This window comes from Zootermopsis nevadensis, unplaced genomic scaffold, assembly GCF_977971745.1.
Source record: "Zootermopsis nevadensis isolate Lab colony 2312 unplaced genomic scaffold, Znev_1.0 Znev_ptg000010l, whole genome shotgun sequence".
Taxonomy (NCBI): Eukaryota; Metazoa; Arthropoda; class Insecta; order Blattodea; family Termopsidae; genus Zootermopsis; species Zootermopsis nevadensis.
The window spans coordinates 9,425,616-9,447,670 of NW_028259142.1; the positions used below are offsets into that span (position 1 = coordinate 9,425,616).

General features: G+C 37.9%; 1 protein-coding gene and 1 long non-coding RNA gene across 3 annotated transcripts in view; one reads left to right on the forward strand and one right to left on the reverse strand.

Moving 5' to 3' along the window:
* The window catches only part of LOC147874240 (protein takeout-like), a 68,701-nt gene extending 46,874 nt beyond the window's left edge, over nucleotides 1–21,827 (forward strand). For both annotated transcript variants that reach the window (XM_087346023.1, XM_087346025.1), the window contains exons 3-7: nucleotides 651–743; nucleotides 7,944–8,079; nucleotides 19,365–19,498; nucleotides 20,438–20,590; nucleotides 20,662–21,827. In XM_087346023.1, the coding sequence (XP_087202149.1) occupies nucleotides 651–743; nucleotides 7,944–8,079; nucleotides 19,365–19,498; nucleotides 20,438–20,590; nucleotides 20,662–20,819 (674 nt within the window). In that variant the 3' untranslated portion in view covers nucleotides 20,820–21,827. The remainder of the gene's footprint in view (nucleotides 1–650; nucleotides 744–7,943; nucleotides 8,080–19,364; nucleotides 19,499–20,437; nucleotides 20,591–20,661) is intronic.
* LOC110839937 (uncharacterized) overlaps nucleotides 1–22,055 on the reverse strand; it is a 193,530-nt gene that overhangs the window by 139,532 nt on the left and 31,943 nt on the right. The gene's annotated exons all lie outside the window — the stretch shown is intronic.

Genomic DNA, 22,055 nt, shown 5'->3' on the forward strand with positions numbered 1-22,055 from the left:
TAGAGACGTAGGTTGTTACGTACTTGTTAGAAAGTTGCCAGGACTAAGTACTACAGAGGGGATGTGTGTACGGCTAGGCGTCTTAAACCTGCACCTGCTGTTTTATATAGATGTAAATCTTTAACTCTCGCCCCAATTGAAGAACACAGATTGAGGGTGTCTGTGAACAAGCTGCTGGGTAGAATATTTTGATCAAATAGAGCGGAAGTGACAGAATAAAGTTGAAAAATACGCATCAAAGACTTCGTAATTTATTCTCTTCACGATTTTATTGGGATGATCAAATTAAAGTGGAAAAAATGGGAAGGGCATATAGTACGCATGGGTTACAGACAATGTACACATAACTTAAATCTGAAAACCTGAGGTAATGCGACTCTTGGGAGACTTGCATTAATGTAAGGATAATCTTAAAATATATCCTTACGTAAATAATGGTTGAAGGTAATAGGTTATATTAATTTAGCTCATTGTATGTTCAAGATATTGTTATCTATTAGGAGCACTGTAAATTAACCTAGGAGTTCCATAACAGGCGGAGAATGTTTTGACTAGCTCAGGAACTATCACCTGAAATTCAGCAGGAAACAAATGCAAACAAAACTCCTGAATCACTATATGAGTTGAGATATTTCTCTCATTGGTTTCAGCTGAATACATTAAGAAATGTTCCCTGAAGGACCCAGAATTCAATGCGTGCGCCTTGAAGAGTGCCAGAGCTGCAATTCCACATCTCGTTGGCGGTGAGTACGCTGTAATAACTCCAGGAAAGATGGTTTGTCTCCGTCTCACTTTTACTTCAAAAGCTTCTCCAATTTCAGACAGTTATAAACAATTTTCAGTTTCTGAAGACCCTCTGGTCCAATCATAGTTATAATACAGAAATATAAATTTCTGAATTCACAAGCAGACAAGTTGATTTTTTTAGGTTTAGAGTTTACTGACAACGAGAAGTCGTATTTAACAAGCGCTACGAATACCTCAAACATAAGTCCTTAAAAGTTTTATTCTTTATCCAAACTTTCGCGGCTCGTGCTTGCCTTGGGCCCGCAACACGGTTGGCAGAGGGGTTTGCCGAATAGGTTGGAGATGCGTAGAGTCTTTTAGTGATGGAGGGATTGGCAGTAAAACGCAATTTCGTTGTTGAATGAAGAGTCCTCTATTGCTGAATATGAAGGTTACAAGTTGATTGCTATGAAATTCTGAAGGCAGCAAGCCGGGTGGGGCTGGACGACGTTCGTAGTACCACGTAAATGTAGAATGAAAAAAAAAAATGATAGGCAGTGTCGGACACTGCCGCAGTTATTTTCGTGAAAACGTCAATCGTGTATAGTATACTGAAATTAAACACAATTTTTGTTTTGAATCGTTTAATTCATTTGCAACTTACATTTATTGAATACAGGGTAGTGGTATGAGAAGTAGGATACATATGGCTTTGAAATTATTTGAATACCTCTTGCAAATGTCAAATCTATACAAGTTTTCCCTTGCGTGGTTGGTTTGTCCAAATCATTCACTAGTTCAAGTTTAAAGAATTTCTGAAGGTATGCACGTAAGAGTTCTAAATTTTCGTCACTAGTGTTGAAATCGCCGCCTGAGTTGTCCGAGCGCGCTTACGTTGCCTATATTCGCGGCAGTACTGCGCTTTGGTTTTGGGTCCGGGCACGGCGTTTTCGGTGTCATTCTCTTTGGAATTTTGTGCTCTACGCATTCGTGTCCGAGGTTTGTAATTCTGGTTTTACTTTGCCCTCATATATCGCGACATTTTAAGAAAATCGGGAAATTTTCAAACGTTTTCAAATTCACAGCCTCGTATCTTTTTGAGTTTTTGAGATACACACTTGGAGGCCAGGATGAGTTGTAACATATACACTCCTCTTCAAAACAACACTTGGTTCATTCGGATCGGATAATTAGTCTCTGAGATATGATCCTGTTTATAGATACGTGTCGAATACGGAAAGTCGAAAATCGTGGGTTCAATTTGCGCATGCGCAGTTCGCGACGTCCGACCGCCACGAATGTCGGAGCATACAGGCACAAACTTTCATCCTTCCTCTTTAAAACGAGACTAATATGGCGGCGCTAGGTCTATTTTTATCCGAGTTATTGAAGTTTGAAATTACTTCGACAGAAACTGTCGCTCATTTAAGCGCGATTGCCTCCCCACACCCGACATCGATTTTAAAGACATTTTCACATCAAAAGTTCCCCCGAGGCACTAATGTGGCCTCCTTATATACAAATCTTTAAGCTTAAGCTTCTCCTCCTAAGTTGCCTGCAACATCCCTTAGAGTCAAAGAACACATGGGTACAGGAGTTGAGAGCGGCTAGTAAAGCTGACAATTTCTCTGCGACTTAAGTTCATTCAGGGTGAACCCCGGACCGCGCTGACGCAGTGTCACCAGTTTCTTAGGTAGTTGGCCGCATCCGGCTACATACATATTGTGGTAACCTTTGTTCGGCGGATGCTACAGTGCCACCAGCTTAAACAATCAGTAAGTTTGTTATTTATTATTCATGGGTATTTTGTGGCCCAAAATAAGCAACAATTATTTCCATTTAAACATCAACTAATTGATTTCTGTGGTGGTGAATTTCTTTATTTGCGGTAGAGACTGGATTATTTAATATTATTCAGACGATCTTCGGCTTCAAACGGTTAGTGTAATACACGTAACTCTGGCATCTTCTCTGAACTATTTCCTCAAGAGATCACGAAAAATATTTCAGTGTCGTGACTGTAGTTTAATCTTTTAAAGTGCAGTGGGAAGTATGCGTCCCACCTGCTTAAACAACCAATAAAAAGTAAAGTACAGAAGTCCAGTTACACGCCATGTAGGTCGCTTGGGGGGAAGAGGTCGTATAGCTCCTACTCATTCTTAGCCTCGGTACAAGATGGGGGTGAGTGGTCATCATCACGCTCCGGCCGCGCTTCACCCCTGGAAAAGCAACGCGGTACCTAATGGACAGGAGGCTGGGTGCGCCCCAGAGCCGGTCTGGATGCAGAGGGTAGAGGAAGAATTATTTGCCCCATCGGGCATCGAACCCTAGTCGTCCAGCCCGCAGCCAGTCGCTATACTGACTGAACTATCCCGGCTCACTTTAACAGACAATAATTATGCACTTTTTGTTCGTGTTAATTATGATTTAGTGTAAACAGGGATTAATTCCTCAAACAAAGCTAAACAATTGAAATTTGTAACTGTAAGGAGTTGTGTTTTCTTTGCAGTACTTACTGGATTTTTAATTATTACTTAGCCAACATTCGGCTCAAATATTAATTTATATATATTAAATCTTGTCCATCTAATCACAATAATTCTTATTAAATATTAAAATATTACAATAATTAACATTTAAAATATTAAATGATGTTCTTTATCGAAATATTCGATTTACATTAGACCATCATTTTTCATGTTTCACGACATGTTTCAGTTCCTAAAAGAACCATCCTCAGGTGTATATAATTATATAAAGCTTCAAAACGATAAATAATTCAAATACAATTTTCATACATTATGCTAGCGTATATTTTTTATCAGATTTTTACCAGATATCAGACGATGTTCTTTTTCAGATTTTTATTCCATTTTTTAATAACACACTCGATGTTGTTCTGTATATATACATCATGCTCAATGTGACTTTAGTGTGGGTGAACGTTTTGTTGCTTTTGTATCAGTCTGTAATGTAAATAACATAAAGGTTAAATGAATATTAGTAAAATATAAAACATAGTAATATATATTGAAGATAATTTTTGAAACATACCAGAAATGTTGTAGAGGAGTTACATCTGTCTGGAAGTATTGCCGTGTTTTGACTGAACTGTGTTCGTTGTGGATTGCAGTTGTCTTGTAGGGATGGCAAGTGAAAGGAGGTTGTTGGAGGTGGAGTTAAGTATTTGAAGGGAATTGAAGATGGGATTATTGAGATAAATGTTATTGTCATTCAAGCAAACATTTTGTTTGAATGCTTGTTGTATATGATATTTTTCTATTGTGTCTCTGTGTTTCTTATTGTATACTATTTTTAAGATGTCCATTGTATCTGTTATCGTGCTATATGCATGTCCAGTGTTTAGAATGTGTTTGGCATATGCTGAATTATCCTTAATGATAATAATAAAAATAAAAATGAAAATACACAAAAAAGATGGGCCACTTTTACATATATAGGAAAAGAAACAAAATTCATAACAAAACTATTGAAAGAAAGCAAATTAAAAATAGTCTTCAAAACAAATAACACAATAAAAAACTTCCTTAAACAAAAACCACCAATAGACATAAATAACAAATACAATTTACCAGGAATATACAGACTAAAATGTAAAGAATGCCCATTAACTTATATTGGTCAAACTGGACGTACATTCACAAATAGGTATAAAGAACACATTGCAGCAATAAAACATAATAAGGATAATTATTTAATTAGTAATATCAAATAAACATATTCGTAAGTCTTTATTAATATTGAGTTCTTTAAGTTCATTGATGAAATTTATAGAATTTGTTATATTGAAAGTGTTTGGTAGGTTGCAGTAATCCTTTAAGAGATTGGCTATTTTTGATAAGATTTTGTAAGCTGGTGCTGATGTCCAGTTTATTAATGGTCCCATGGAATAGGGATTTTTATGCATTTTGAGAAGTGCTGTAATTGTAGGTGAAGTTGCGCTGTGGTTGTAGTATTGGGTTTTTGGTGGATTGAAAATGTTTTTACATTTCTGGGTTACTTTTTGGATTTATTTTTGATAATTTGGTATAATTTGGTGAGTTCAGTTTGTAATTTACATATTATTTTGTTTTCAATGATCAACCAAAAATATAATAAAAATATAAATTAAATTTATACCAGAAACAAAACGATAAAATACAAAAAATAAAAGCTAAAATACAGAATAATAATAATAACTCTCAACCGGAAGTATTACCGTATCCTTTTTCTTGACGAATTAAAAATCTTACAAACACCCAATTCACACAACATGAATACACATTACTGAGCAAAGGATTAAAATACAACCTACACCATAAACAAAAAACATGGATTGAAAACCTGGCATTGGAAGCCGAAACCGCTGTGAATCTAATACCTATACATAAACAAGACCACATACGTCACTTAGTTGCAAATAACATTGAACACTTAATAAAACAAAATAAAATCAATACACAATATATTAAGATACACGCAAACGAATGGAAAACAATAAAAAGTACAAAACAAAAATTACAACAAAACGAACTGACAATCACACAAGCAGATAAAGGAAAAACTATCGTCATTCTTTCTATAGAATAATATCAACAATACATTTCGCAATTTATCAACCAAAATTCATTTACAACATTAACACATAATCCTACACCAAATTATCAAAAATAAATCCAAAAAGTAACCCAAAAATGTAAAAACATTTTTAATCCACGAAAAACCCAATATTACAACCACAGCGCAACTTCATCCACAATTACAGGACTCCTCAAATTACATAAAAATCCCTATTCCATCAGACCATTGATAAACTAGACATTAGCACCAGCTTGCAAAATCTCATCAAAAATAGCCAATCTCTTAAAAATATTACTGCAACCTACCAAACACTTTCAATATAACAAATTGTATAAATTTAATCAATGAACTTAAAGAACTCAATATTAATAAAGACTTACGAATATGTTCATTTGATATTACTAATATGTACACTAATATCCCCACAAATACTTTACAAGATGTCATATATAATATACTAAACAAACAAAACATCAATATACAAATAATAAATGAAATGAAATTAATAACAAACGTAATTATTAATCAAAATTATTTTCAATTCAATAATCAACATTGGCAACAAAATACAGGACTACCCATGGGTGCTCCCACTTCAAGTATACTATCAGAAATATTCCTACAATATTTAGAACACAACAATATAGTAAATATATTAAACAAAAACCACATACAATATTATAGCAGATATGTAGATGATATAGTAATAATTTACAATAGAAGTAAAACAAATATCAAACTAGTCCTTGATGAATTCAACAACATAAATCAAAACATCCAATTCACAATAGAACTTGAACAAAATAATACACTAAACTATTTGGATTTAACTATAATAAGGAAAACTAAAAACTTTGAGTTCAAAATTTACAGAAAACCTACTACCACAAGTACCATAATTCATGCTTCATCTTGCCACCCTATTAAACAAAAAAGAATGACCATCAATTATTTAATAAACAGGAAAAATCTATACCCAATATCCACAACAAAAAACAAACAAATAAAATTAAATATAATACAACAAATCCTCAAAGAAAATGGGTATAACAATAACAACCTTCTAAATAAAAAAGACCACGAAACTTAATGATAATAATAAAAATAAAAATGTAGATACACAAAAAAGATGGGCCACTTTTACATATATAGGAAAAGAAACGAAATTCATAACAAAACTATTTAAAGAAAGTAAATTAAAAATAGCCTTCAAAACAAATAACACAATAAAAAACTTCCTTAAACAAAAACCACCAATAGACATAAATAACAAATACAATTTACCAGGAATATACATACTAAAATGTAAAGAATTATATTGGTCAAACTGGAAGTACATTCACAAATAAGTATAAAGAACACATTGCAGCAATAAAACATAATAAAGATAATTCAGCATATGCCAAACACATTCTAAACACTGGACATGCATATAGCACGATAACAGATACAATGGACATCTTAAAAATAGTATACAATAAGAAACACAGAGACACAATAGAAAAATATCATATACAACAAGCATTCAAACAAAATGTTTGCTTGAATGACAATAACATTTATCTCAATAATCCCATCTTCAATTCCCTTCAAATACTTAACTCCACCTCCAACAACCTCCTTTCACTTGCCATCCCTACAAGACAACTGCAATCCACAACGAACACAGTTCAGTCAAAACACGGCAATACTTCCAGACAGATGTAACTCCTCTACAACATTTCTGGTATGTTTCAAAAATTATCTTCAATATATATTACTATGTTTTCTATTTTACTAATATTCATTTAACCTTTATGTTATTTACATTACAGACTGATACAAAAGCAACAAAACGTTCACCCACACTAAAGTCACATTGAGCATGATGTATATATACAGAACAACATCGAGTGTGTTATTAAAAAATGGAATAAAAATCTGAAAAAGAACATCGTCTGATATCTGGTAAAAATCTGATAAAAATATACGCTAGCATAATGTATGAAAATTGTATTTGAATTATTTATCGTTTTGAAGCTTTATATAATTATATACACCTGAGGATGGTTCTTTTAGGAACTGAAACATGTCGTGAAACATGAAAAATGATGGTCTAATGTAAATCGAATATTTCGATAAAGAACATCATTTAATATTTTAAATGTTAATTATTGTAATATTTTAATATTTAATAAGAATTATTGTGATTAGACGGACAAGATTTAATATATACTTATTATATCACAATATGACGCAACTTTACCATCTTATTAATTTATAATTAATCTGTTAAGTTCTTTGAAGTTAATTTTCAAAGCAGAGGAAAACGTGTCTGGAAATAAATTACTTAGTTGCTTTCTGTACTGATTGTGAGACCTAATTTCTCACATAAAAACTGTCAACTTAAAGGGAGTTTTAAGAAATAAAGATTCTGTGAATATGACTGTCTTCTGGGTTGTTGCACCGTGTAGTCTGGTAGAAGTTTACCGACGTTTCAGAGGTCGTTGCTGCCTCTATCATCAGGAGATGAGTCAGTAAACTTCTACAAGACTACACGGTGCAACAACCCAGAAGACAGCAAACTTAAAATTCGCTGTCATGAAGAACTAAAAACCTAGGAAGATTTTCTGCTTCAAGAAAGTTGTACATTTCAGGAATAAGGAGGCATAACATACCACTCTTGGATCCACTGACTGTGAAGGAGGTTCGGGCAGTCGAAAGGCATCTGAACATGGCGGCAATAGATATGAAAATGCAAGGGATAAAGGACGCAGTTCTGCAAAACATAAGGTAAAATTTCTATTACAACGGTAGTACTGGCCACGTGTGACTTACTGTCGGCAATATAACCGTATTTTCTCTGAAACTGAGCAATAATGTGGACACTCAAAACGGTCTTGGCGGTAGCAGCTAGAGAGTTCGACATCCCTCCCGCCACAACCCAAACCTGTAAAGTGATTACACTACACGGCATTCAGTTGTTCTTTCATTATCCTCTATGAATAACTGGATGCTGGGATACTGGAACGACCTGTTCTTCACGTGCCTGAGCACTGCGAGTCCCAACTATTGTTGGCTTTAATCTATAGACAGTCGGTAGGACTCCTTGGACGAGGGATCGGCCCGTCGCAAGGCCTATACCTGTACACAGGACAGCACAACACAGAAAGACGCAGATAAACATCCATGGCTTGAGTGGGATTCGAACCCACGATCCCAGTGACCAAGCCTCAGACCGCGCGGCCACTGTGACCCCCTCTATGAATAAGGTAATGATATAACAGTCCTCAAAACAATTAAGGGGTCAAGTTTTCAAAGGGTTGTAAAGTTTCTTGGACTGGATCTGAAATCAGCGCACTCTGCAGGGTTGTAAACAAGGCCGATACGAGTGCAATTGTGAAAGGTGGGATCAGTTAGAGTTGGTTATTTCAGGGAGAGAAGCCTACGAGAGCAAAGATAGTGAAAACATAAATGAAGGAGAGCAGTGCTTGTGGTTGTTATTGACGATACAGGAATGCTGTTGTTATGCAGCGCAATGTGCAAGTTAGGCAAGATGTAAAGACGCAAAAAACAGCAATAGAAGCAACACAGGCAGTCACGCTTCTGCAAGAGGGCCGGACACAACGGTATGTTGCCGGTCAGCCGGTGTGGTTCAATCCGTGATATGGCGACTAAGCCACCGATACCAAGACACTGGAAGGGCCATTCGACGTCGAGGACAGGGCAACAACTGCTAGGGTTAATCGTTTTCTGCGTCTACAAGCCTTGAGGCACCGCAGAGATACTGCACGGGCCTCGCAAAATGACCTTTCCCGAACTACAGGTCGAGAAGTGTCTGACCAAACAGTGAGAAACCGTCTTCGAGAGGTGGATCTGAGGTCCAGGCGTCCTGTTAGAATGCCCCGATTGACGAGGGAGCATAAACGAGCGCGAAATGTTCGCCCAAGAACATCAACATTGGCAACTGCGTCATTGCCGCAATGTCCTTTTCGCCGACGAGTGTAGATTTATGCTGCAGGGCAACAATGGACGTGTCCGAGTTTGGCGACGGCCAGGAGAGCGTTTTCTACCAGTCACAGTTCAGGAAAAGTCAGTTTTGGTGGTGGCTCCATAATGGTGTGGGCCGGTATTTCGATTGACGACAAAATCAACCTCGTCGTCATCAAAACTGCGCGGCGTTACATTCACGAGGTGCTGGAACCTCATATGCATTCTCGTGCACTGGAATTTGGAGAAACTTTTCTCCTAATGCCTGACAATGCCAGCCCTCACGTTGCAAAAATCGTCTTCCAAGACCACAACATCGCCATTTTACCACGGCTAGCTCGCAGCCCAGACATGAAAGCTATTGGGCATGTGTGGGACGTACTGGGAAGACGCGTCAGAGACAGTCAGAACGCACCTACCACACTGCGGGATCTGGAAGATGCCCTTTTGGAGAAATGGGCGCAAATTCCCCAATTCGACATCCGGAGGGTGCCTCAACGCTGTACCGCTGTCCTTCGAGTTGAAGGGGGTCCAACCTCCTACTAAGCGCAAAAAAAGCTTGAAATTGTGTCACAAAAACTTGATGCAAATAAAACTTCCATTCTGTTTTTGTGATTAGTTCAAAACTGTTCAGTGTAACAATACTTTAGTTGTGTTTCCTGTTACAAAAAGGCCTGTTTTTGTTTAAATAAAGGTCTATTCTCTAAACTACCCACATTTTAATAAATTTGACAAAGCCCAAGAAAATTTACGACCATTTGAAATCCTGACCCCTTAATTGTTTTGAGGCGTGTATGATCCGATTGCCCAGCTAATGTCGAAACCACGTGGTCAGAATGATACACTAAATTCCTTTCTTCAAAATCAAAATTCATCATGATTGGGAGAACCGAGGTTTCCACATAGATAAATATTAGGATAGTAGTTTTCTGAGTTTTTACACCACGTAGACTTTTCGGAGAAACTTCCTGCTGTCAATTTTTGGGTACGAGACTTTTACCCTAACCACACGTAACAATACTAGACGTAGCAACTAAGTGGACACCACTATCAGGTAAAAATAAAAGGTATGGTACGTAAATCTGACCCTTATCATTGGTCACTGAATCACATACAACCAGTTTTCAATATGAAGACCAGTCACGGCCAGTGTAATTTCAAGAGGAATAATGAGTCAAATATACACCGACCTATATCCTCATACGCGGGAATTAAACATCATTAACATTAAGGATTTACTCAGAATTATTATTATTATTATTTAGTCTTCTGTCTAACGACAGGTCCATTCTTCTGCCCAAAAAGAGTTCGCCAGTTTTTCCTATTCGCAACTTCTCTTTTTAACACCTGAAACTTCATCTTTTTTCCTTGTTTGAGATCATCAGTTAGCTGTATCAGTCTTCTTCCCAGTCCTCGCTTTCCTTCAACCTGGCCTTCGATGATATCACTCAGTAATCCATTCCTTCTCATAATATGTACCAGCCAGTTAGCTTTCCTTCGTGTAATCGCCTGCAGAATGTTTCTTTGCTCGTTGACTCTCCTCAATACTTCTTCGTCGGTCACTCGATCCGTCCACTTGATCTTCTCTATTCTTCTCCAACACCACATTTCGAAACTCTCCAGGTATTTCTGTTTCTTCTTCCTGAGTGTCCAAATCTCTGCGCCATACAGCGCGACACTCCATACGTAACACTTCACTAGTTTCTTCTTCATCTCCAAGCCCAACTTGCTGGTCAGAAGTACGTATCCTCTTCTTGACGAAAGCTGCCTTGGCCATGGCTATCCTTGCTTTTACCTCCTTGGTGCATAGAGCATCCGTCATGATTATGCTTCCCAAGTACTTGAAGTGCACCACATTCTCCAGCTGTTGGTTTCCAACTACAACGTTCAATGGTTCTGCTCTTGGTGCTATCCTCATTACCTTTGATTTTTCAATGTTGATTTCCATTCCATACTCTCTACCTGTTTCCACTAACTTGTACATCATGTTCTGTAATTCCTCCTTCTCCTTCGCCAATACTACTAAGTCGTCTGCATACTTTACAGTCGTTATGACTCATCCTCCAATTTTGAAGTCTCCTGTTCCCTCCAGAGCTTCCTTGGCAGGCCATTCCCCGTACAGGTTAAAAAGAATTGCATTCCATACTCTCTACCTGTTTCCACTAACTTGTCCATCATGTTATGTAATTCCTCCTTCTCCTTCGCCAATACTACTAAGTCGTCTGCATATTTTACAGTCCTTATCACTCATCCAATTTTGAAGTCTCCTGTTCCCTCCAGAGCTTCCTTGGCAAGCCATTCCCCGTACAGGTTAAAAAGAATTGGTGATAAGCAGCATCCCTGTCTTACACCTCCACCTATCTCAACACTGTTGGTGTCTCCTGAGTCCAGTCTCACTTTGACTTTTTGCTGCATGTACAGGTTTTCGATTAGTCTTCTATCTCTCCAATCAATTCCAATTCCCTGTAGGATCCTCATTAATTTCTTCCATTTCACTCGATCGAAAGCCTTCTTCCAGTCGATGAAGCAGGCACATACTTCTTCCTTGACATCGAGAACTCTCTCTGAAATTATTCTCATAACTCCGATGGCATCTCTGGTTCCTCTTCCTCTCCTGAATCCAAATTGGTCGTCTCCCATCACTTCCTCTACCTTCTTTTCTAGGCTTTTAGTCAATAATAATCCGCTAAATAATCAGCTAATCCAATCAACAGATTCAGATAAAACGTTTACCATTAGTATCAATATCATAAGGAAACGGATATCAGCAATCGCGAGAAATAAATCCGTCGGACCAAATGGCATCCCCGGGGAAATTTTAAAGTTATGTGGGGAAGCAATGATTCCATACCTCGCGAGACTGCTGAACAACAATTCTATCCCAGGGCACTGGAAGAAGGCTATAGTGGTTCCTATTTATAAAGGGGGAGATCGATCGGTAGTTGGGAACTATAGACCGGTCAGTTTAAACTCAGTGGTTTGCAAGCAAATGAAGCACGTTATAGCAGGTTATCTATGGCAAGTCTGGGAAAGGAGTGAGTGGTTATATGAGGGTCAACATGGGTTTAGACCAGGGTACTCATGCGAAAGTCAAGTAGTTACGGTTTGTCAAGATGTTGCTGATTCATTGGACGAGGGAATCAGGACTGATGCGGTTATAATAGATTTCTCAAAGGCATTCGATTTAGTCCCACACGATAGGCTGATTACAAAAATTGCTGCAACCGTTGTGGATTTGAGGGTAGTGGTATGGGTAAAGGAATTTCTCTTAGGACGTTCTCAAAGAGTTAGAGTGGACGGGCAACTATCTCATGAAGTCAGGGTAACGTCAGGAGTGCCGCAAGGGAGCGTATTAGGTCCCTTACTATTCCTAGCTTATGTTAATGATATTTGGAAAAACATTGATTCAAATATACGGCTTTTCGCTGATGATTGTATAATATACAGGAAAATAATGGACAGTAGTGACATTGATAAGTTACAGACAGATTTGAATAGATTATGGGAATGGGCGGTAGAAAATGAAATGAAGATAAATCCAGGTAAAAGTAAAGTAGTCGGCTTCAATAGAGTTAGGGTGAAGGATAGGCTGAGGTACTTTTTTGGGGATCAATTAATTCCAGAGGCAAATAGCTTAAAGTACTTAGGAATACTTATTCGCAGCGATCTCAGCTGGGCAGATCATGTAAATTATACATTAATTAAAGCATGGAAGGCTCTCCATTTCGTAATGCGTATACTAAAAAAGGGAAATAACAATAAAAACGTTTAGCTTATACGTCGCTAGTGAGACCGATACTTGAATATGGAGCTGTGTGTTGGGACCCTTACAGGGAAGGGCAGGTAAGAGCCCTAAATCGGGTGCAGAAGAGAGCGGCTAAATTTGCAAATTTCACGAACGAATCTGGTTGGGAAACATTGGTACAGCGTAGATTGATAGCCCGAATGTGCGCCCGTTTCAAAGCATACACGGGGGGGCGGGCTTGGAAAACGATAGAGGATAGATTACTAAAGCTATGCTACCTGTGCAGGGACGATCATACTCGGAAAATTAGGACTAGGAAACAAAGAACGGATGTAGGCAAATATTCCTTTGTAAATAGGACCATAAGAAGCTGGAACCAATTACCTCCAGGCGTGCTAGAGTCTTTCTCCTGTAAATTAGGCACCTTTAGAAAAAGGGTCAGAAAAGTAGTTACAAGCTAAGGGTTATTAAGTTGGGAATAAATGGTGATAAGGGAAGTGAAGTGTCTTAGTCTCCAAGTGATGAAGGGCTGTAGTTCTTTGGGATAAAATTTTCATGTACTGAGAGCGGACTTTATATTCTACTCTAAGTATTGTGATTAATTAGTGGATGTGTGTTTTTGTATTGTGTGCAGTTGTTTTATTTTGAGTGGGGTATGTTGTATTGTTGTGTCTCATTGTATTGTTGTGTGAGTGCATCAGTTCATGACGTATGTAATTCATTACTGTTATTGTCTTATGTCTAGGTGGTATTAATTTTTAAGTTAAGTACTTTAGGTTAGATGGTTTTGTAATCTTATGAGTTGTTTTATTTTGAGTGGGATGTGTTGTTTTTTGTGTCTTATTGTTTTGGTTGTCTCTTATGTTTTTCTTTTATTGTTTTGTTCTGTTTCATTGTTCTGGTGTGTCTTATTGTTTTTGTTGTGTCCTTTTTTATTGTTTTGTTTTCTCATTGTGTTGATGTATCTCATTGTTTTGTTGTGTCTTATTGTTTTGGTTGTCTCTTATGTTTTTATTTTATTGTTTTGTTCTGTTTCATTGTTCTGTTGTGTCTTATTGTTTTTGTTGTGTCCTTTTTTTATTGTTTTGTTCTGTCTCATTGTGTTGATGTATCTCATTGTTTTGTTGTGTCTTATTGTTTTGTATCTTATTGTAGGTCACTGCCACCAGGTATAAACCTATTTGCAGTCGATAATAAATAATAGTATTCTAGTCAATATCTTCGCCGCATGTGAGATTAGGCGGATGGTCCTGTAATCGATGCACTTCTTGGAATTCTTTTTCTTCTGTAATGCTATCTTTGTTACTTCCAAAAAGTCCTTGGGCCACTCACCGGAGACACATATCTTGTTAACGAGTCTAGTAGGAAGAGAGGAGCTATACCTCCACTCACCCCAAACGCCTACATGGCGTATAGCGGGACAAACTTTACTTTACTTTAACGAGTCTAGTAAGAACCTTCACTCCTTTCTCTCCAAGTTCTTTCAATAAGTCCGATGGGATTTCATCATCTCCAGTAGCTTTTCTTCTTCTCATATCCTTTATGGCCATCTCTACCTCGCTCTTCAGTAATTATAGATCAATTAATTATTTAAACTATTAAACGGCAATTATTCAACTACAGTTCTTATATTTTTGGTGATTTTAATAAGATTAAACAATATAAATAAATGGATTCACAATTGTGGCCTATTTCAAGTCACTTAACTGAAGAAAAAAGACGAAAACCTCTGAAAAGAAACAGGATTGTCGTTAGTGGTGTTCAGTTCATGCAGCCTGTTGCGAATATTTGCAATAGCACAAACAATAAAACTGCAACACAGTCTCACACAACAATATTAAAAAAGTATTTATAACTTTTATGTTACAAGATAAAACTGTTCATGTTGTCATGTAGGACTGTAACAGGATTTTTTACTTTAACTTTCTTGCATAGTAGGCAGGTGTGTCGTCCGTGAACGAACGAGTTGTTCCGCATGAAGTTTAACAATAGACTCGTTGTTTCTCTCCAAACCCGACCTCAACACCCACTAGGCGTATTGGTCTGACGAGTTGGTTGGCCACGTGTCATTCCGATTGTCTCTGATCCAGACAAACCGTACCTTTTCTCCAATAATATTCAGTTACAGACTAATCGCCATATCATCTACATTGCTTTACCTTGCTTTCGAGTGGCTTAGGTGATATGGGACATTTTCGCTTTAGATATTAACCATTACACCCGTGTGTGAAAGACCAGAACATATTTCGTTCAAAATGGTACCGTTTTAGCTTTTCTTTAAAAACAAAGTTTTCATTTCAGTTCTCAAGTAAGTCAATAACATAAACTTACTCCTTCAATCGCCCTGATGATAGAGGGAGCAAGGACCACTAAAACTTTGGTAGACATCTATCAGACTACACAGCGCTACAAACCTAAAAACAGCTGTCTTCGAAACAATTCTTCAGATCCTACTAATTTATTGTTACTTTTTAAATCCACAAATTAATATACGTAACAAAATCATTTCTCCTAATTTTTAAAAAAGGCATATTGATAATTTGGGCTAGTTCTTCATTCAAATTATTTTACAAACTAGAGCTACGCCCTCCTTTCGGAGCGCTTTCTCTCATCTGATATTTTACTTCTTTACGTCGCTGTTTAGAGGCCAACTGTTTTGGTCAGTCAACTTCCCACCCTTGCAAATTTTCGTCTCTTTTTTTTCCCTTCTGTTTTTGTTGGATAAGTTTTTCTACGTTTATCAATGTAAGTCCTACTTCGCTTTTCTTCATTTGTTAAATTGTTCTGATGTTTTAGTTCTTTATGTCGCTGCTCAGAGGCCAACTGTCCTTGGTCAGCCACTTTCAGCGTCTAACCCAATCCTTGCATACCTTCGTTTTTTCTCTTCTGTTCTTGGTGAATAAGGTTTTCTGCGTTTATCAATGTTAGTCTCCCTTCGCATTTCTTTATTTGTTAAGTAGGTTTGATGTTTTAGTTCTTTACGTCGCTGTTCACAGGCAAAATGTTCTTGTTTAGTCAACTATCTACGTCCAACCCCACCCTTGCAAGTCTTCTTCTTTTGCTCTTCTGTTTTTGTTGAATAGTTTTGATGTTTTAGTTCTTAACGTCGCTGTTTAGAGACCAACTGTTCTTGGTTAGTCAACTACGATGTGCGATCGGAAAGTTTCCAGACTGAGCCTATAAAAACCCGTACACTTATCTCAGGTATTAAATTCATCCATCACCCTCGACGTAGTTCCCCTGGGAGTGAACACAACGATCCCAGCACCGCTGCCAAGCCTGGAAGCATCCCTGGAAATCTTTCTTTGTCAGCCTGTCAAGCACCATCTGCGATTCTGCCTGAATCTCTTCTATCGTCTCAAATCTCCTTCCCTTTAGCTGAATTTTCATCTTTGGGAAGAGGAAGAAGTCACACGGAGCTAAATCCGGCGAATAAGGAGGGTGCGGGATGACGGCCATGGTGTTTGAGGCCAAAAACTGGCGAACTTTGAGGGCGGTGTGCGCTGGCGCGTTGTCATGATGCGTCGCATGTGGAGTTCTTCCTTTAGAATCAGCTGACAGGTCCCATAGTCTATCCCAACAATGTCGCACAAGTCGTTGATGGTACGACGTCGATCTTCGTAACATTTTCGGGCGTTGTGCTCGAAAATGGTCGTCCAGAACGCTCGTCATCATCGACAGAGGTTCGGCCATTTTTAAAACGTGAATGCCACACAAACGTTTGTGCACGACCCATTGCGGACTCCCCATATGCTTGCTTTAGCATTTCATAGGTTTCCGTAGCCGTTTTGGCGAGTCTTTGGCAAAATTGGATTTGTTCATGAAAATCCGCCATTCCGAAATCGCAGAAGGGTCAGTGTAATGAACTACCAAAACGCCCGTAACTAAGAAACAAATGCTAATTCGATGATGCCGGTTGGCACACTGATTCACTATGAATGTAGCCGCACCCCCTAAAGGCAGAAGCTCGTACTACATCCGGTTCGCCCTCTATTGACACAGACTGGAAACTTTCCGATCGCACCTCGTATATGCGTCCAACCCTACCCTTGCAAATCTTCGTTTGTTTGTTTTTTGCTCTTCTATTCTTGTTGAATAAGTATTCTGCGTTTATCAATGTAAGTCTCCCTTCGCTTTTCTTTATTTGTTAGATAGGCCTGATGTTTAATTTTTTACGTCGCTGTTCAGAGGCGAAATGTTCTTGGTCAGCCAACTTTCTACGTCTAACCCAATCCTTACATAGCTTCGTTTTTTCTCTTCAGTTTTTGTTGAATACGTTTTTCTACGTTTATCAATGTAATTCTTTCTTCGCTCTTCTTTATTTCTTAAATAGGTCTGCTGTAGTAGTTTTTTACGTCGCTGTTCAGAGGCCAACTGTTCTTGGTCAGTCAACTTTCTACGTCCAACCCCACCCTTGCAAATCTTCGTCTTAAAATCGATCATAATAGTTTTCGTAATCGTAATATATCGAGTATATATGAGTAGTATTATTAGTATCACTTTGCCTTGTTGCAGTTGTTGGATTTGGTACTTCAAATAGTTGATAACTTTTTTTCAATTTTCTGATGATTTATTCCAACTGTCAGTCAATTTTTAATAATGCGACGTGCTGCTTGTAAAGCAGTGATAATGCAAATGGCTTGGTAGTGAAGCGTTATTTGTTTACTCGGCATTGTTGTGTTGTATTTGGCATTGTTGTGTTCTACAACAATGCCGAGTAAACAAATATCTGTTGACATTTTTGATGATGTCATTTCTTGGCTACGACGACGACTATCTGTTGACATTGTTGATGACGTCATTTCTTGATATTGTTGATGACGTCATTTCTTGGCTACGACTGACGACTAATCACAATTTTTTATAGTATATAAGATATTTCAACAAAAGCTTCAGCAAGTATCTTGAAGGAAAGAATTTCCATATTTATTGAAAAATTTAAAGATCTTTGGACACCTATTCCAAGGGTAATCTGATCCGAATCGTGGAAACGGTAAATACTGTCCATCTACACTGCGGCCGATACTTCTTAACACAAATCTAAGCAGTTACCATTCTATGTAACCTCTACCTGGAGACTGCACGACTTGAAAGGCAATTAATTCTCTTCCATTCTCAATGAAATAAATTAAATTAAAAGTCATATTAATGATTGCACCTACTACGGTGTGCGAGATTTTCAGTCAGAGGAAGTGGCTGACTGTAGGCTAGACCAGGGGTCGGCAAACATTTTTTCTAAATGGCCAAATAGTAAATATTTTAGGTTCTGCGGGCCAAGAGGCAAACTCGAGGATATTTATATAGGTAAACCTACTTATGTAACAAGAAAAAACCAAGTTTTAACAAATTTATTGAACAAAATTTAACGTAATAATGTTAAGTAGAAAACAATTGTTTGAAATACAGCTCTACTATTGAGAAGAATGGAATTGCCTGTTATGAGATAACATTTCACCAAACTGAGGTTTAAATCCAGTACTCCCTATCATCAAAATTGACTGTAAATGCTGACCTGTATTGAGATTTTACATATTTCATCTTTGAAAATGTATTTTCACACAGGTAGGTGCTGCCAAATACAGATATAAATCCCCGAGCATATGATCTTGATTGACCGTATTCATCGCTTGGAAGACACTTATAGAATTCTATTAGATTCTTCTCTTGAAATTTGCTTTTTAGCATGTCATCACACTGCAGAGTAATCACTTCCAATTGAAGGTTAGTTGGAAGCTTCTCAATTGTACAGTCAAATGGATTTTGAAATATGGAAATGTCTTCTGCACTTGCATCAAGATACGAAACACGCTGCTGGAACTGTAGTTTGAGTTCAGAAAATATATCCGCTGCACATTTGTGCGGGAATGGAGATTTCACTTCTTTTAATTTTTGACAGCATGGGAAATGCACAAAGCAGTTTGAAATTTCAAAGAATTTAAATATGTAAAATACGTTCTTACCTCGCGGGCCGTACAAAAAGAGGCGGTGGGCCGGATTTGGCCACGGCCGTAGTTTTCCGACCCCTGGGCTAGACAACCATGGCTCGTATCTTTGCTGGAGTCCAGACCGCCTCCGAGACCCAATCAGTTTCCCACCTAATGGGTACCAAAACTCTTTCTCCGAGTAAGACGTCTGGAGCATGAAGCTGATACCCTATTTCCATTTAGTGTCTACATTAAGGACACATCCAGCTTTATCTTTATTGCCCAACACGTCATCAAGATGTAATGCTTAAATACAAGAAAAATTTTCCTTTTGCATTGTATCGTACAAGTTCAGGAATTAAACCCTGTGACTTCTTGTTAACGTCGATCTAAAATTTAAATGATGTTTCTGTCTACAGTTTCGACTTCGACAAACAAAATATCACGGCAGAAGTCCTAGTCCCAGAGGCACATTTCACTGGCAATTATGAACTGGATGGCAGGCTAGTGGCTCTCCCGATAACTGGCAAGGGACCCCTCAACGCCACGCTTTGTAAGTCACTACGACACTCTTTATATGTGAGCTGGAACACATTTTCTGGAAGACGTATACGTTGCAAGCAAATTTATTACGGAAAACAATTGCACCAATAAAGAGGATCAGGCAGCATCATAAACAAGCCAAAATTAAATATTAATTTAATATCAAAAACTTTACTTAATTAAAACACATATATATAATTTTGTTTCTTGTTTTGTGTGGATATGAAAATTGATCTCTTGCCCCTCGTTAATCAACAAAGATTGAGGGTGTTCAAGAAAATACCCTGATGAGAATATCTCGATAAAGGAAAGACAGGTCCATAGCTCAGGCGATAATCGCCTGTTTCTAATATCAGACAATAGGGTTTTCTCCCAGGGCAATCCATACGGGAATTGTGGTGGAAGAAGTGGTAATTTGACAGATTTTTATTAGAGTACTTCCGTTTCCGCCTGTCAAAATTATTCCACCATTCCTCCACATTCACTCACGCATCATCTTTCGAACAGACACTTGATCCTTTAGCAGTCCAGTCCCACACAGATACTTTTACCTAATTGGCTGTCTTCTGGATTGTAACGCATCGTAAACTTCGACCAGACTATACTGTGCTACAATCCTGAAGCCCGCGGGGGGAGGTGGTGAAAATATGACAACAAAATGTGTGGCGGCCATAGATTCCGGTTGGAGCATATTACAATTTATCTTATAGAATTGAATTCCAAAGGTGAAACTGCATTAAACGTGCTCATAGCAAAACAATTTTGTGATGGTACTGGACAATTTTAGATTTCGTAACAAATTATTTGTTTTTAAACACAAAGCTCTCGATCACAGTGGCATCGAGGCCTCATGAATAAAGGCTGATAAAGTTATAAATATGAACGTTTGGCGATACGGTGTTTGCTGAAGTCACTTCTATAGTAAATAACCCAATCTGTTGTCTTCCAGATGACCTCTACGTCAAGTATACAACTGGTTATAACATTACGAAGATGGATGACGGCGAAGTGTACCTTGTTCCTACTGACTATTATATACAGTTCCAACCCAACAATTTGAAAGTTAAATTGGGAAATCTGTTTAACGGAAACAAATTACTAGGTAAGCTCATAACCACCGCAGTTCAAAACCTGGCCGCACAGACGCGCAGGCTGATAACATGTCTGTTTCAGGAGACAGCATGAACGCGTTTATCAACGAAAATTGGCAAGCCGTGCTGAAAGAAGTTGGGCAGCCTACCTACGACGCCCTAGGTCTCATCGTGCACACCATACTCAGTGCAGCCGCAAAAACGGTGCCCTACAAGGATATATTCGACGACACAGAATGAAGACATCCACGTCTGGTTAAAAAGAAGTGATATAGTGTACGGCAGCAAGACGAAACGGGCGAAGTACCCTTCGACGTAAATTAAGATAACACAAAGATATTTAACTCGATTTACAGCAGCTGCACTTTAGCCATTATATACTATCGATAGGGACTTTATAGTTAGGACGTAGGGTTATCCTACTGGGCGTGCCACTAACATAAACGCAGTAAAAATGTAAAATAAAACAAAAAATAACAAATAAACATAAGATTAATAACAACTTTGTAAAAAATCGAAATTTAAAAAAATAATCATCACTCGCACGTGGATTCAAACGCAAAAGATCCGCCTCACTAACATTCCTTCAGGCAACACGAAGAGCATTTTTCGTTTTACAAATTTTTACTGCGCGACTATGCTTGCATTACTGAATCTCAAGAAACACGTGTTACATCTCTACAAAGAAATTCAGTAATTGCTGACCCATGATTGACGTTAAAAGATCAAGTCTCGTAAGGAATATTTTTGTTTTGGATTTTACATTTTCCACAACTAAATATCACCAGAGTTTTTTAACATTAAATTATATCACAGAACACTTTCACGGCTTCCATTACCAAATAATTAACATCAAATAAGAACCGATCGGTCATGACTATTAGCCTGTGGCTTGCTAGACGCATCAAGGGCTCTTGTCAAGCTTCGAACGTTCAGTTTAAGAAAACAACTTCAGATTCCCCGTTTGTCTTCTGCGAAGTACCACTGAGTATATGTCACAAGTTAGTAGAGTTAACCGGCAACAGTTTTCAGCAAACCACCAAGAATTCAGAACGGACATGATATGGAAGTTGGCGTATTATAACCGGCGCAATTATTTCTCTCCAATTAATTTCTATCCACATTGATGAACTAGTTACTCTAAGGCTTCATATTATGTTTTGTATTTTACCAACATGAATAATTATACCGCACTCTGAACAAGTTAATTAAAGATGAATATCTGAAACAACGATTAAAAACGAATAATTCTAAGGTAACTGGAGACAGCACCTTCATTTCCTATTCATCTCCACCGCAAGTGAACAAAACACGTGTAGTCATACGGCGCAGTGTATACTTAGGAAATTCTACAGCAGTTGCAACGAATTAGAGGGAAATTCGGTATCTCAACCGACAAGCTACTTGGAGTGTCAAGTTCCTCTGAGTTGAGTTCCCGTCCAATTGTGCAACTGATTATGGAAAATAAATATCCAG